General features: G+C 26.5%; 1 protein-coding gene across 1 annotated transcript in view; it reads right to left on the bottom strand.

The window, feature by feature from the left end:
• Positions 1-2909: 2909 nt before the first annotated feature.
• Positions 2910-16340, bottom strand: part of LOC100215352 (zinc finger protein ZPR1) — a 30993-nt gene continuing 17562 nt past the window's right edge. The window contains exons 4-10 of the mRNA XM_065788827.1: positions 13318-13388; positions 12666-13071; positions 9631-9707; positions 9428-9538; positions 6322-6405; positions 3347-3412; positions 2910-3106 (exon numbers count right to left, since the gene is read on the bottom strand). Coding sequence (XP_065644899.1) covers positions 2987-3106; positions 3347-3412; positions 6322-6405; positions 9428-9538; positions 9631-9707; positions 12666-13071; positions 13318-13388 — 935 coding nt within the window. The 3' untranslated portion in view covers positions 2910-2986. The remainder of the gene's footprint in view (positions 3107-3346; positions 3413-6321; positions 6406-9427; positions 9539-9630; positions 9708-12665; positions 13072-13317; positions 13389-16340) is intronic.

The following is a 16340-nucleotide window of genomic DNA, read 5'->3' as shown; positions in this document are numbered from 1 at the left end:
AAATAAAAAGTGTTTAGCTTCTTTCCCTGCATTATGCGTCACAAAGCGATATAGAATTTTACGAACTTTTTTGATAGATTTTTCCGATTTTGATATTTAAATACTCTTTTACTGAAACAAGTTAGTTTTACTTTTTAAACCAAATTTTTTTTTGGATTTGTTATTTTAAGTTCGAGATTTTCAGAGGTAAAAGACCCCAGGTTTTCAATAATTCTTTATATTACATGTAATTTTCAAATTTCTGTATTATTTTTATGTAAAAGGGAAACTGGGGTGTATTGAGGTTTTTAAGGAAAAGTCATCAAAAACTGGTAAAATAATTAAAAAGGAAAAAAAAAAATTTATTGACAAAATACAATACAAACTGCTATCTGAAAAAAGAAAAAGTCAATAGCATTAAATAATTTATTTAACATTTAAAAATATTTGAAAAAAACCATTTTACCCCATGCTAGGGACAAAATGGGGTATACAATGTAACAATAACATATGCTGCTAAAACAGATATTGTAGTTGTATGTACCATTGGATGACTGGTACTTACAGATGGATGGCTGACAGAAGCACAGAGGCAACCATGTCGCATGTATCAGCAACAGGGTTTGTTTCAATGAAATTGATATTAGTAGCTTCTGGTACTAGAAAGTCTGCTTCGGAAAAAGCATTTCTATTAATGTGTTGTTTGTGAGTTTTTCATTATGGTAGCTTACAGGTATTGTGGTAGCTTACAGGCTGAGCCAAACAGTGCAGCTATTTAAAATTGAGTGGCCGCGAGCCCAGGATTTGTTTTAAACCATTTTCTGATATTGTGGTCATTGAAAATGCTAAGTGGCTTCATAAAAGCCAAAGGACTGCGTTCGATGTGTGCGATGAGAAGGCAAACACAGAAGAATTATAACATTCTCTCTTGTAATGTTAATCAATTGAATATTTTTAGTGTAAGATTTATGTCCATTTAAAATCAGTAGAATTGGAGAGCTCCTTGAATATCAAATAAATTTTCTTAACCAAACAATAAACAAATAAATTCTTTTTGTATCTACCCGCTTGAGTGACATTCAACCCAGGCACCTGGTGGTGCTTCATCCATTAATTCTGGCTTCACTCGTTTACGAGGAAAAATCATCAATAGCAAATAATGGTGGTGACAAGCTAACCCCTATCAGCTGAAGTGAGAGAACTAACTTTTCTCTTCCCTTTGGTTGAAACTAGCAAACTTAATAACAAAATATTTATAACACATTTTACACATTTAATAATTTTGTGTTAGGCTATAATACATATAATTTGTCAAAGAGTAATAATATCAATGATTTTTTAGTTACATTGTATTTATACTTTATAATAATTAATTATTAAATAATTAATCATTTGAACTTTTCACACGCTTTATTAATATCACGGTTTAAAAAAAAACAACTATACTCTTCTTTCAAAGACAGTTTGTGGTACACTATATACTTTGGCAGCTTTTTTATATCCTTTATCATCATTTATTACAGAGAGAAATGCTTGTTGCATAGCACTTTCACTCCATGTCTGTCGATTTGATGTTCGTTTATAATTTCTCATATTATTCATCTTGAAAAACAATTGATTTTTGTAAAAAACCTTAAAAACCAAAAAGCACAAAAGTACCATAAAGTATACTAGAATAAAAAGTGTATTTGTATAAATTGTTACAATTATCTTATTATTATGTTATGTGGAAAACAAATGTATTCAGTATAAAAAAATATTTTATTTTTATAAAAATATAATATATTAGTCTACAACTTATTTAAAAACATTTGGGGGTAAAATGAAGAACACCCCATTATGCCCCATTGGCGGTATATTGCTAAAAACACTGCCATATCCAAAAAAATGCACACACTAAAAAAATCAAATGTTTTAATAAAACCCAGTTCTATATTGGTTAATGCAATGCGAGCTTCAGCACATCACATGAAATAGAAAGATTCTGCATCATATAATATGACATGGTTAACTTACATCGAAGTTCATTATAAGTCATACTACTTAGTCAAGAAAAATTTGGCCAAAATTATAAACTAATGCAACTGACAGTGGCATTTTGTCACATGATAACTTAAAATCAATCACTATTTAGTTGTTTCCACACTCAGAGCAAGGTCTATTTGCAAAATACTGATGATATTATATAAATTATGATTTTATGATTATATAAATGATATTATATAAATTAAAAACCAAGAAAAGAAAAAAAATTTGAATCATGGTTTTTATGTGTCCTTAAAAATTGATAAAACTTTGAAGAGCCTAAGAATAAGACAGGGCCATGTAGCTAGTTCTTAGCCTCTCCTACTGACAACTTTACTTACAATGTATTAAAGTTTTAAAAAACATCTTGCATAATAAATGCATAAAAAAGTTTCTACGCGTACCCATTTATAAAGTGACCTTCAAATAAAATATGAGTTAAAGTTGTGACATGAAACTTGGAAAAAACCCCAATTTTTAAGTACTCTATGATTAAAATTTTCTTAAATAGTTTTAATTTCTGAAGATGAGATTGTTGTAAAACTGATATAAGTCTGAAAATATTGAAATTAACCTTGAAAATTTAAAAGTATTTAAATTCATATTTTCATATTTCAGGGCTCTTAGCTAATACTCAGTTTTTTTGGTTCTAAAAATTTAATGTTAAATGCAACAATTTTTTTTTATTAATGCTAATAATGGCAATTCTGATTTTTATGTTTTGACTTGAATATGACACACCCTAATACAAACCTCTAACGATTATATAACTAATCGTTTTTTTTTATTGATTCTTATTCTTTTAACAATATTTTAAAATAAACACCCTATTTAAAATATTGTTAGAGTGTTTTATTAAAACTGTTTTTGTTATAACTTTTTGAGATTTTAAAAAAAAACACCAATAAAAACGAAATTAAATCATATATTGCATGACTAGAATAAATTGCTTCCACAAATTATTACAAAAACGCTCTGTTTACTAAGAATTTACATAATTTTCTGTTTTCATATCAGATAAGCCATACTGATCGTTTTGATCTTGTGTACGTTCGTATTTTTCGATTGTTATTTCAGGGTCAGGATCTGGAGCGTATATATTCTAAGTATATTTAATGCGATAATGCAATTAGTGATTTATTTAGAGTACCACAAAAGAAGTAAAAACGCGAAAAAAAAGCTGACATTTATCGCAACATTTGTATAAAGTAAAAAAACAAAAAAACAAAAAAAAAAAAGTAATAAAAAAACGAAGTAATAAAACAAACACTACAATTATTCGAACACGATAGGATTGAACACGATAAATTTATTAAAACGAAGTAAAATGAAGAGAAACTACCTGTAAATATGAATTGCCAACTGGATCGTCCAATACAATAGTAATGAATTCTTTACCTTCGATAACCTATTTAAGAAAAAGAAAAAAAAAATTATTCAAGTAAATATAGATGCAAACTACAGTCATACATACAAACATTTTATAGTATTATGTTTATGTTTTGTTAGAATATTTAAAAAAGAAGTTTTTATTGCGTTATAGATTTACAGTTAAAGACACATTATTTATAATGCTGGTGTGAAATCAAAATAATTTCAAATATTACCAATATTAAGTTGTATTTAAGTTTGTTTAACTTTACTGTATTTATTTTGTAAACTTTATAAAATATCTATAGTTTATTTAATAAAGAATATAGGTTATATTTTTTGATAAACATAAAAAACATGATTACAAGAATCAATTTAATTTTAAGATTTGATGTATTTTTTGTCAAATGATCAAAAAAATGAACTTTTTTGTTATTTACGCGAACTCTTCGATAATCTCACGGTAAAAGTTACTTTAAACAAAAATATAATTGTTTATTGATTTTTAAATAATTGTGTTTGAAATATATTGTAAAAAGAAAAGTTTGAAGAAGTATAAGATTTTATTTTTTTTATATAGTGTTTTTACATTTAAAGTTTTGGTTTTTAAAGCAATATTATATCTGTTAGCTAAATTGCATGGAGTCTCAAGAAATAGATTATTGTTCATTAAATTAAAAAATTCTGGATATTGTTTAAATATTGTAACATACTATGATAAAAATTAAATAACACACTATGATAAAAATCCTAAAATCAAGTAATTTCCTAATGAACTCTTTAAATGTACTCTAATTAGTAAATTATAAAGTAAAAGTAAATTTTTACTTTTTTTTTTACTGTTAATTTAGATTGATTAACAATTATTGAAATGGAAAGCAAAAAAACCATGTTAAACAATTTTTTTTTAAACATCTTCGCTTCTATTTTGTACAAATTAAAAATTGTAGCTAGTCTTTTTTGGTTAATATAGGGAATATTGAAAATTTTTAAGTAATGATTCTGCAATACTTGAGAAAGTGTAAAATATAATTATTAATTCAATTTCTAGATGTTTTAGAGAACGTTGTTACAGAAAATAACAACAATGTTGAAAATAGTGAAGTTATATATTATTCTGTGATACACTGGAGAGAAGCGATTATTTTAGATATTTCATGATCAGGCCCAGCAGGATAATTTACAGTTTCTTGCAAAAGTTTTGAATCAGTTTAGTATTTTTTAAGTAAATCCATAATTTATTGAAGATGACATGATTTAATTTATGTTATATACATACATGTGTATGTATGCAACATAACTAATGATTTGATTTTTGTGGCATCTCATGATCAGGCCCAGCAGGATAATTTAATGGGTTTTATGACATGCACGAGTAGTCAGCAAATTAAAGATTAAAAAAAATCTTCTACCTCAACCACACACCTCTATTCATTTATTAACACCTTTCTCTCAATATAATTAACCCTGCAATGATTAACTTACATTAAAGTATAGTGGTAACAGTAATTAGTTGGAAAATATTTAAAATTTTGATCTGAAACATCATTCTACCGTTATTTCAATCTAATTTTAAAGCTATATTTTTTTAGATTATTAAACCATAAAGTATGTGATAGAACATATCATTTATGCATAAATCATGTCCTACATATACCTACTATAAACATTGTTTATAGAAAAGTTATTTTGGATGGCTGAGGTCTCAAATACTTTTTATTGTGTCTGCGATTTCAATTTTAAAGGGGTATGATATTCTAAGCAGATACAATATTTTATTACAGATCCCCTTAAAATGATTTGCCATATTATTTCTTATTTTTTACATACATTTCAAAACATTTACAAGTCCTATCATGGAGAGGCCATCTTTAAAGTTAATATTACTTTAAAAATGACAAAATATGGAATACTTATAAGAAAGGTTTGTGAATCTAAAACTAGTTATACTTTTAATATTCATATTAAAACAGCTACTCTCCTCAAAGTTATCCTTAATGTGAAAAATATTGTGGAAAAATCTGGAAAAAGATTAAGTATTAGTGTTTTAACTATTGTTATTATATATTATTACAACAACCATTTTATAACTTCTACAGCCATATTTAAAATTAGAGTACTACTTATATGTGAATAGCTATTATATTAGTGTTGACACTTGTGACTTTTACAACATAGATTCCAGAGATGCTTGTTGCACAAAAACACTTGTGAAATATTTTTATAACACAGATTCCAAACATATAGGGCTAATTGCACAAAGAGGCGATCCTCTTTGTTTTAAAAATGCTAAAAAAAAAAAAGTTGATCTTTAGTCACATCAAGCCAATTTATTACAATGTTGGCAATAAAAAAGGCTGTCCCAAATGATTTTGTCAATACATTCAGCTGATATTTTAAAGAAATAGATGTCAAAGCAAAGAACTTTAAAGGCAATTACAAATAATCAATATGCATGATTAATTATAAAAAATTTATAAAAGGTGTCAATTGCACCAACCAACATCTGTTGTATTAATCAATTGTGCAATAGCACCAAAAATTTTTTTTTAAATGTTTCTAATATATTGAGTTAATATATTGATTGTTTTCTAAATATTTCTTTATTTTTAAACATATTAAACACTTAATACATTTAGAAATTTAGAAACATTTAGAAAACATCAAATTCAAAAGAAATAGCAATATGTGATACATAAAGTATCGTAGCAAATGTTATAAAAGAAATATAATATACAAAACATTTCAAATAAAATACAATATATAAACAAAGAACATATAAAATATATAAATAAGTTCATTTAGAAAGATAAGTTAAAATAAAAACATAAAGTAAAAAAAAATTATAAACGTCTACTATACAACATTGTGTCTGTTTAATTAACCAATTAAAAACGTGATAAAATAAAAAAATGTTTAAAAAAAAATAGCTAAGAACAAAATTACCTTATGTATTGTCTCAACCAAATCATTAACTCTATTAGTTTTCACTGCACTATCTCCAAATGAAAAAGGACTTATAGTTCCAAGCTAAGCGAAAAAAAAAATTAGTAAAAAAAAAAAGTAAAATAAATATATTTTCAAAAAAAATTTTAATATTAGTGGTTAAATAACACTTCAATATTGACAAAATGACTATTTAGATAAGAAATTAAAACATGTTAAAATGACATGGCAATACTTGCAATAAACAGTGGTGATAAAATGGCTTTGCAACCAACTTTGTTTTTGCCTTTGTGTTTTAAAAACTTTGTGTTTATTCAAAAAAATTCTTTCCATATTCTGACTATGACAAGGATGTTTTAAAATATTCAAAGGACTATCAATGGCTTTAAAAATATTTTCATTTGAATAGCCATTCTGTTAAGGTAATAAATTGACTTTCTCAACGTCCTAATCTTTGGTAGATTTAGTTTCAAATGTTTTCTTTGACTTAATGTTGTAGGAAGGTTAAAATGCAATTGCTAGTATTTCTTGAGTTGAGTATCCTTTAAATGTAGCAGTTCTAACTTGTTTCTTTTATCATTTGTAATTTTATTTTGCAAATAAAATATTTTCTAAATTAGCCAGGCAAATATGAGTTTTGCTTGAAAACTTGCTAAATTACTTCTTTGTATTTTACATCAATAGCTGTTTTTCTAATTGAGTAAGATACCAGAAACTTTGATAGCCATCAATTGCCAAATATTGTGATTTGATTGGAAACCACCTTGGTGCATGTGTTAAATGCATAAGCAAAGAAAACCATTTGCTCTATTGAACCAATGAAGTACAATAAATGTTTTCATAAAATTTTTTAGAGATTTTATCTGAAACTTTTTCTTGATTAAATAAATATGTACAGTACATAGATAGATATGTATAGTACATAGATATGTACAGTAAATAGATAGATATGTACAGTAAAGATATTTAAAATATAAATAAAAAGTCATGAATTTTCAGAAGTTTGGAACAAAAAATAATATCAAAAACAAAGGTTTGTAGCAAGTGTAACTACTTTGTTTTTTTTTTGTTTTTTGTTTAAACATCTTCGCTTCCAACAAGGCTGCAAGCAGCCACAAACTCAAGTTGAAAGTTATTGAAAGAGAAAAGATGAAGATTGGAGAGCAAGATAACGATTGACGGACGACATAAAGGATTGCAAATTATGTGAATCAGGAAAACAAGATGAAGGAAGCGAATTCCAAAGAGCTGATGTTCGAGGAAAAAAACTAGACGAATAAACGTTTTTGGAGCACTAGGAACAGTCACAGAAAAAGGATGACAGTTAATTGAATGACGAGTAACACGAGAATGAATTTTAGTTGATGGTACAAGAGACGCTAGCTCTTTAGAGCAGTACCCATTATAGTATTTGTAGAAAAGAGAAAGAGATGCAACATTACGACAATGTGATAATGGTTGGAGGTTGGCTGCAAGAGCAGGTCCAACTATGTTTACAATGCGTTTTTGCACCTTGTCTAAAAGAGAAAGGGCATCATTGGAAGATCCGCCCCAGATATGGCAACAGTATTCCATACAAGGCCGGATTTGAGATTTATAGAGATAGAGAATAGAATCCGAAGTAAGAAAGTGACAAGCTCGATAAAGAGATGCAACCTTAGCAGATGCTAATTTTGCAACTGATTTGATATATGGTTACCAAGAAAGGTTGGAAGTAAAAGTTAATCCTAGAAGATGAAGAGTAGATGACTCGATTACATCACGGTTCATAAATATAGGAAAATCTAAACTATTGCGATAACGATTGGCTAAAAAAAATTGAGTCTTAACTGTATTGAAGTTCACCAGCCACTGTGAGACCCATGCTGTAGCAGAAGTGAGATCCTTTTCAAGCTCAAATGCCCTCTCCAAGCAATCAGAGAGTGTTGGTTTCTTATCACGACAAGAATAAATGGTAGTATCATCAGCAAACAATATCACCTTAGATGTGAGAATATCTGGAAGGTCGTTAATGTAAATTAAAAAGAGTATAGCTATACTCTTTTTAATTTACATTAACGACCTTGACCCTATATAGGGCCAAGGATAGAACCTTGAGGAACCCCTGAAATTACAGAATAAGAAGAAGAGTGCTGTCCATCAAGGACAACTTTTATACTACGATTGGAAAGCAAGGATTCAATAATTTTATAGATGTTGACAGATACACCATAAGAAGAAAGCTTATGGAGAAGACCAGCATGCCAAACTTTATTAAAAGCTTTTGAAATGTCAAGAGCGATAGCCTTAACCTTTCCACCTATGTTAAAAGAACTCCACCTTGTTTAAAGGAAGTTCCAAAAACTCAAATACAGACTAACATCCATTACTTCTGTGCCATTAAACTGCAGACAAACTTCCAATTACTTCTGTTCCATAAAAAATACTGGAGAACATAGTTGAAAATAAGGTTATACAGAATCTGTATTAAAGTCTTATATCGAATTGTCAGCATGGTTTTGTAAACAAAAAATCTTGTTACTTATTTTCTCATTAATATTGATTTCTAAGTCTGTAATATATCATGTAAGTTTCCTGCTAATTTTTTTCTTGATTATGCCAAGGGGAATAATATTCAATTCCATAGGAATCAAGCATTTGCCACAAGACTGCTTCAAATACTTGAATCCTACAAAATTGAACTAGAAAAAATGTTGGCAAGCTGACATTGACAACATTGTTAATTGGGTGAAAGTATGGCATATGGAATTCAATATTAAGATATGTAAGCTAATGCATATTAACCAATTCAAATTCATTCCACATTTCTACTTCATTGACAATCGAGAATCAAACAACAATCTCAACAAAATTCAACTTAAATTAACCTCAAAATAAATACTAGACCATATAAATACAGAGCGTAGGAAAAAACAACAACTTCTTTTTAAAATTTATTAAGGTTTTCAAAAAAAATCTATTTAATACCAAAATTCGTATTTAAACTAAATACTTCAGTACATAGTTTTATACAAAAAGAAAAAAAAATGTATATAGGTATATATTTTTTAGGCATACAGCATAAATATTACATAATAAGATTCAATTTAACATAAAAAACACTTACGTGTTCAAGAACATTGTATAAAAGTCCTTCAAGTGTTGTAAACTTTCCTCCACTAGAAGAAAGTCGAAACTCCATTTCCAAGTGTGGAAAACTCACTGTGCATGATTCAGACTGAAAAATTAATTTTTATATAAAAAAATTGAAACAGTTTTGCATATTTAAAAAAAAATAAGAATAAGTTCTTTACAAGACAATCCACATACTGTCAAAACATCTCTATTTAAATCAGATGGATCTGTCATTCTAAATGTAATTCTTGTACCAAGCTCTTCAATTGCACCTAAACCAAAAGTATAATTTATTTTTTGATTACTTAAATTATTTAAAAAAATATTTTATTACTGAATTAAATTGCAAGTGTAATATATATTTTACCTCTTTATTTTAAAAAATATTTAAAAAAACAAATTGGATGTATATTACCTAGCAACTGCTTAATGCTAATTTTTAAGCAAATACTTTTAGATAGCTGTGGCACTGCTTATTTTTTTTTTTTAAGCAAAGATACATGTAAAAGCGATTGACACAAAAAATTTGAAGGAAGCAAAAAAAACAAATGATTTTGGTTTTAGTCGGAACCACTACCAAGATTATTTCAGTGCTGAAGTTGCTCAAAAACTGCAGTTTTCTGTGTAAAAAAACTGCTTGAGATATCGTAAGACAATTTAACACTCCAGTACAAACAGATAGAATAAAAAAGTTTATCAACCAGTCAGAGAAAAAGTCACAAGAGAGCCAATTCAATATCCACACCCTGGTCAAAAAGTCAAAGGTGTTGAATTTACAATGCAAACGGTAATAAAAGACCTTAACCTGATGTTGAGGGCTGTGGTGAAAATACACTAAATAACAGAAAATCAAGAAGAACTCAAAAAAAAAACAATGCAAAAAGCTTTTAAATTTGACAAAAATCACATTGAAACTTGTCAGCCTTTTTTCTGATGAAAAATTTTATGGCTGACTAAGTATTAAATCAACAAAATGTATCTGAGCACTGATAAGATTAATAATGTTCCAGAACACACCAATTATGCTTTAAAAACAAAACACCCAGCCTTGCTGATGATCCTGGATGTCATTGGAAGGAAAGAAAGGATAGTCCAGTGTTTGTTTCGAAAGGATAAAAAATTGACTCAGAATATTTGTGGCTTCTAAAGACAAAAGTTGTTCCCTTGTTAAAAAAAGACATCCAAGATGGTAATTATTTCAGCAATATGGTGCATACCTGCTCATACCTATCAACAGTAACTCTTAATTCAATGTGGCCCCCTTCAAGCACAGAATTAAAAACCTTTGGACTATTTTAGGTGGCTAATTGTTGAGAAGGAAGTATGTAAGACGCACAATAGCAGTATCGAAGATCTACAGCAATCTCCAGAGCATGGAAGAGTATTCCAACTATTGACACCATCAATGGCTGCTGGTCATTCCAAGATCTATTTCAACAAGTCTATGAAGCTGATGAAGGTCACAATAAATAAAACAACTCTAGTCATTTGCGACTGAGTGTTTGAAGTAAAAAATTTTTTGTTTTGTTTAAAAACAAATTTCTTATAAAGTTTTGAAGATTTGTCTTTAAAATATTACACAGCTGCTGGGTCACCCAGTATTCTTACCACATTGTACTAATAACAAGTATTTACCAAAAAAACAATAAAACCATTTTTACAGTATTTTATTAGCAAACAAAACACACAGAAACTCTATTACATTTTATTAATTTATGATAGTTTATAAGTATTTTTAATGTCTACAATTAATGTCTAATATTTTTTATAGATATTTATGAGTATTTTTAATGTCTACAGTGTTCTGATTTCTAATCTAACATAATATAGTTTATTGCTTTAAATAGAAAAAAAGAGAAAAAAAAAATTCACAAGTCGTGTAATGAAAACTTAATTAAGAATAAAATTTTTAAAAGAATTCCAACTACCCAAGTCCTTCAAGTTAGTAATTTGGAGCTAAACTGTTTGACCAAAACTTAAAGAAAAGTTTTTCATATTCAAATTTTTATTTTTATTTTAAATATGCAACCCATTTTTCACCGTCAGGTCAAGTTGTAAAGACATTAGGGTTCAAATTTTTAACATTTGAGGTAAAATCCTATGTTTAAAAATAAAAAATCTATGTTTATATGTAAAGTAATTTGTTTATGTTTTCTAAAATCTCTATGAAAATACTTTTGAGACCCAGGTTGACATACTTTTGAATAATTTTTATTTTGACAATATTAGGGATTTTACCCCAAATGATAAAGATATGAACTCAAATATCTTTACAACTTGACCTGACAGTTAAAAATGGATGGCATATTTGAAATCAAAATGAGAAATGCTATACAAAAAACACATTATTTGCTCAGCAACAGAAAGTTTTTTGTTGTTGGCCTGCGTAATTAAAACTATTTACTGATTTAAGGGAAAGTTATCTGATACAATAAACTGTTGAAATCTTTTCATTAGGTTGAATAACTATATAATGGCCCTTATATAAACTAAAATACACAATATAAACATCAACTTGTTCTAAGCAATATAAATATATGTCTACATGCTCTTGACTTTTTTTTTACAGTATCTATTTTAAAAATTGTTAAATACTAATTTTAACTGTTAAAATATTACATCTTGTTTGTTTTGATTTAAAAGATACTTCTGAACTTTTTGTATGATTAAAAAAAAGATTGCAATGTTGCTAGGATTTCAATTGATGGCATATTCATTATACAAACATACAACATCAGAAAACTAGATGATTCTGGTATAAAAAGATCATTGGTTTTAGGGCTTAGTAGAAGATATTTCAGAACATAATGCAAATCTTAGTCAACTATAGAAACCAATAGCTCTTAAAGGTGTAAAATATTGAATAACAAATCTAAAAAGTATGTTAAGTCTTTTTTTGATTTAAACAGACTTAGCAGCAAGTACGCCAGTCTATGTCTGTGCAAATTTATTATATATCATTTAGAAATTATTAATAACACCAATAACTGTAGCATGTTGCAATCTAGTATTTTTTTCGGCACAAAACTTTTAAAGTTTTTATCTAAAAAAAAGTTTTAGTCTTTAAAAAAATATATTTTAGTTTTAATTAAAAATTTTTATTTTTATTTTTATAATAAAAAACTTTGGTCTTTAAAATGATTTTTTTAGCATTTTGCAAGAAAACAAAAAATTTCTTTAAATTTAAAAAAGTTCTTTTTAGATAAATAGTAATATTCTTTAAATCAAACCTCCTGCTCTAACTTCATTTGTTTTTTTCCCACACGCGTCACAAGTAGTAGCCATAATTATAACTTGTTTAAAATGTGGAATGTCTAACTGCTTCATACGAGTTGGTGCTGGCCCATTGCATGATGAACAATTTGTTTGAAATTCTAAAACTTCAAATTCCTCTTTTTCATCATCTTGTGCATCTTCATTTTCTTGATTTAAACCAAGTTGTTCATTGTGTTCTTTTGATCGTTTAAAGTATTCCATTTTAACAAAAGGATCTGCATTAGGTGCGTACGGGTTTTCTACAAAACTATTTCCAGATATGTCTTCTACTATCAAAGTAAATGGTATATCTCCAGTTTTATATTCATTGAGCTTATTGATAACTTCATCTATTTTTTTTGCAAGATCTGGATCTTGAATCTAGATAAAAAAAACCATTTAAAACTCAACATTTAACTTAAAGCATATAAAATTGTTGCAAAATTGTCTTTAAAAATTTCATGCTGCAAAAATGTCTTTCTTTTATATTTTTTTGTTGTAATGTTTATGCATGAAGTTTATTGCAAAAAAAAAAAAAAAAAAAAATATTTTTAAAAATTTTATCTTGATTAAAAAAATTAAAAGTAATTAAAACCAAAAGTAATAAAAACTGAAAAATAATATTACCATTCTGAGCTGTTGTTGTTGCTGCAAGCCAGCAATAGCATTTTCAAATAATCCTTCAATCGTTGTAAGAGCTAAAATTAAGTAAATTTAATTTAAGTATTTTTGTTTAATTTAAGTATATCTGTTGAATAAAATATATGTTTACTTCAGGGCTTAACTGTTAAATATATGTTACTTTAGGTATATCTGTTTACTTTAGGTAAATCTGTATTTACTTTATATTTAAGTTTAGTAGTTATGTCTGTATGTTATGAGTATGTCTGTATTACTATGTATCTGTATATACCCTTATTACTGATGTAATTGCTCTATTAAGTACATCAGTAATAAGTATGCCTATGTATAGAAAACAATAACAATATGAATGTCTTAACAATTTTAAATTAATCAAAAGGGTAAAAAAAAAAAAAAAGTAAAGGGCGTTTTTATTCAATAAAATTTCAAAAAAATATTTTATAAACAACTTCATTGAAATATCTCAGATCACCAAAAATTTTAATTGAAATGTGCAAGGTTGCAAAATATTTTAAATGAAATATGCGAGGCCACGAATAATTTTGAAATTTTGAAATGAAATATGTGAGGCCACATATAAATTCAATAAAAGAAATTAGTAACTCTAAAGTAATAAATACCAAATATAAAAATATAAATTAAAACTATTTATTAAAAATTTTAATCAATAACAACCCAGTTAAATTTTTATACAAATAAAAGTGAATTTATGTATATTTGTTTTGGTTAATTAGTATTTTAAACTATAGACTTAATGACTAAATATAGTTAGCATTAATGTTATCTTTTATTGCTTCAACTACTAAATATAGTAATAAAAATAAAGATATTTTTATAAACTTAATGATCAAATATGGTATTAATAAATATAAATTTTTATAAATTTAATTACTAAATAACCGTAACAATAGATACTCTTTATGAGCTTAATTGAATCAGTGTTTTTTAAAAGGGTGAATTTGCTCAAGAAGTTTTGAGCAAATCTGCCAAAAAATCATTGATTCAATTATCAAAAATGATAATAATAATATATAAATAATCTTTATAGACATAATAACCAAATGTGGTAATAATAAATATAAATATTTTTATGTAATTACCAAATTTGAGTCATGAAGCAGGAACAACATTAAAATTCTTGATGATGTAAATTTATATTATACAAATACTATTAACTTTAATACAAGTATCAAATTCGACAAACAATGGTCTAACGAAAATAACAAAATTACCTCTAACAAATATATTTTCAAAATTACCTCTAACAAATATATTAACAAATATATAACTACCTCAAATATTTGGTGGATAATCTCAATATATGTTTATATAAATGCATATATATGTACTTCTGTAATTTGAATCTACTAAATTCTTCAAAAGTTATAAAAAACTAAAGAGAAAATTTTTCAACCATCTAGACAACTTTCTAACAAAAAAAAAAAGTTTGATAATCAACGAAAAGTGATAATAAATTAAAAGACAAATTAGGCAATTGCAAATTGCGATGGGACAGAGCCATTCAGAAACTTTTAAAAGTATATTATTTGAAGCAATTGTGGTTGCTGATTTTTATATTTTTTATATAAGTTAAAGTTTTTATGAAAAAAAGTTTCATCATGTTTTACGAAAAATATTGATTTAAAATAACCCAATAATATACAGGGGTGTTGCAATAGAATAAATATGGTAAACAAAGTACAAACACCACCAAGTCTACAATAGGATTGAGAGTCAGCGAGTTTATTATAGGGGTAAAGAAATTGTGAAAAAATCATTAAAAGGGATGAATTTTCTCTACAACCTGGTCATACAAATATTACTTTTGGTTATTTTTTTGTAAGGTCAGGCAAAGCCTATTAACAAGTGACTTTTTGTCACCACTAGTATTAACAAGAAATATTTGTTTTTAAAAATTCCCTAATTTTTATAAGCTTTTTTAGTTGAATAAAATAGTAATGTATTTTTATATACCTTAATTATATTTTTTATTTATTTTGGTCAATAAAAATTAGTATTTTTATCCTGTATTTGTATTACTTGAATTAAAATCTGTTTTATTAATAACAAGTAATATTTAAAACAGTGAGTCTTAGTGAATTTTTCTATTTTTGTTGCAGTAAATTGTTGTTTTTTCAGCAAATATTTTTGCCACCTGGTAAGTTTGAGTTAATTTGCCACTTGTAAATATCAAGAACACCCTACACACTAACACTTAAGTTAAATACTTAATAAGTTCTTTTATGATTAGAATTCTATTCAATTACCTGAATATATTATACTAAATCATGAGTTCAATAGAATCTGTATTAAAAAGTTGGTGGATTCTTGGAAGTAGTGTGTTAACTTTGATAGACATTATTTTGATTGATAATGGTTATCAATATGGCTTATCAATAACAGTCAAGTGACAACAACATGGAATTATTGGCTGTCTACAAAGTTAATAAAAATTTAGCAATTAGTAATATTAACATTTTTTTATCACCTCATCCATGTAGATCTTATAACAAAGGTAGTTTAATATTGAGTATTAAATTTAATGTAACAAAAACTTAACTTTTTTTTAATTAAAAGTTTTTTTAAACTTTTAATTAAAAATTTGTTGAGATTTAGAAAAAGAAACAATAAATCAAAGCAAAAAAAAAATAAACAGTTTCAAAAATATAGATTAAACTCCACCATTACATATTAAGTTTTAGCATTGCTGGAGACTAATCTTTATTTTTAATCTATTGCAGTCCTCAGCAATTCCTTTTTTGTAATGCATTTTTCTAAATTTATAAATAATGCTTTAAATCGTGGTATTAAATACAAACCAGCACCATAAAAAAAGTATTACAAAAAATTAAAAAACAAATTGCATCAAAATACTTTATAATGTGATACTCGGCTTGTTATTTAGGGCTTGTTATTTATTTATTTTTTTGCCAAAATCAAATTTTAGCTTAAATTTAATGCATTTAAAGGGACTCCCAAGTGCTGGGACAAGTTATGTTTATTTTGTA

Source organism: Hydra vulgaris, chromosome 01 (genome assembly GCF_038396675.1).
Source record: "Hydra vulgaris chromosome 01, alternate assembly HydraT2T_AEP".
NCBI classification, from domain to species: Eukaryota; Metazoa; Cnidaria; class Hydrozoa; order Anthoathecata; family Hydridae; genus Hydra; species Hydra vulgaris.
Note: the sequence above shows the minus strand (reverse complement) of the source record. Positions and strands in the feature narration are given on the sequence as shown.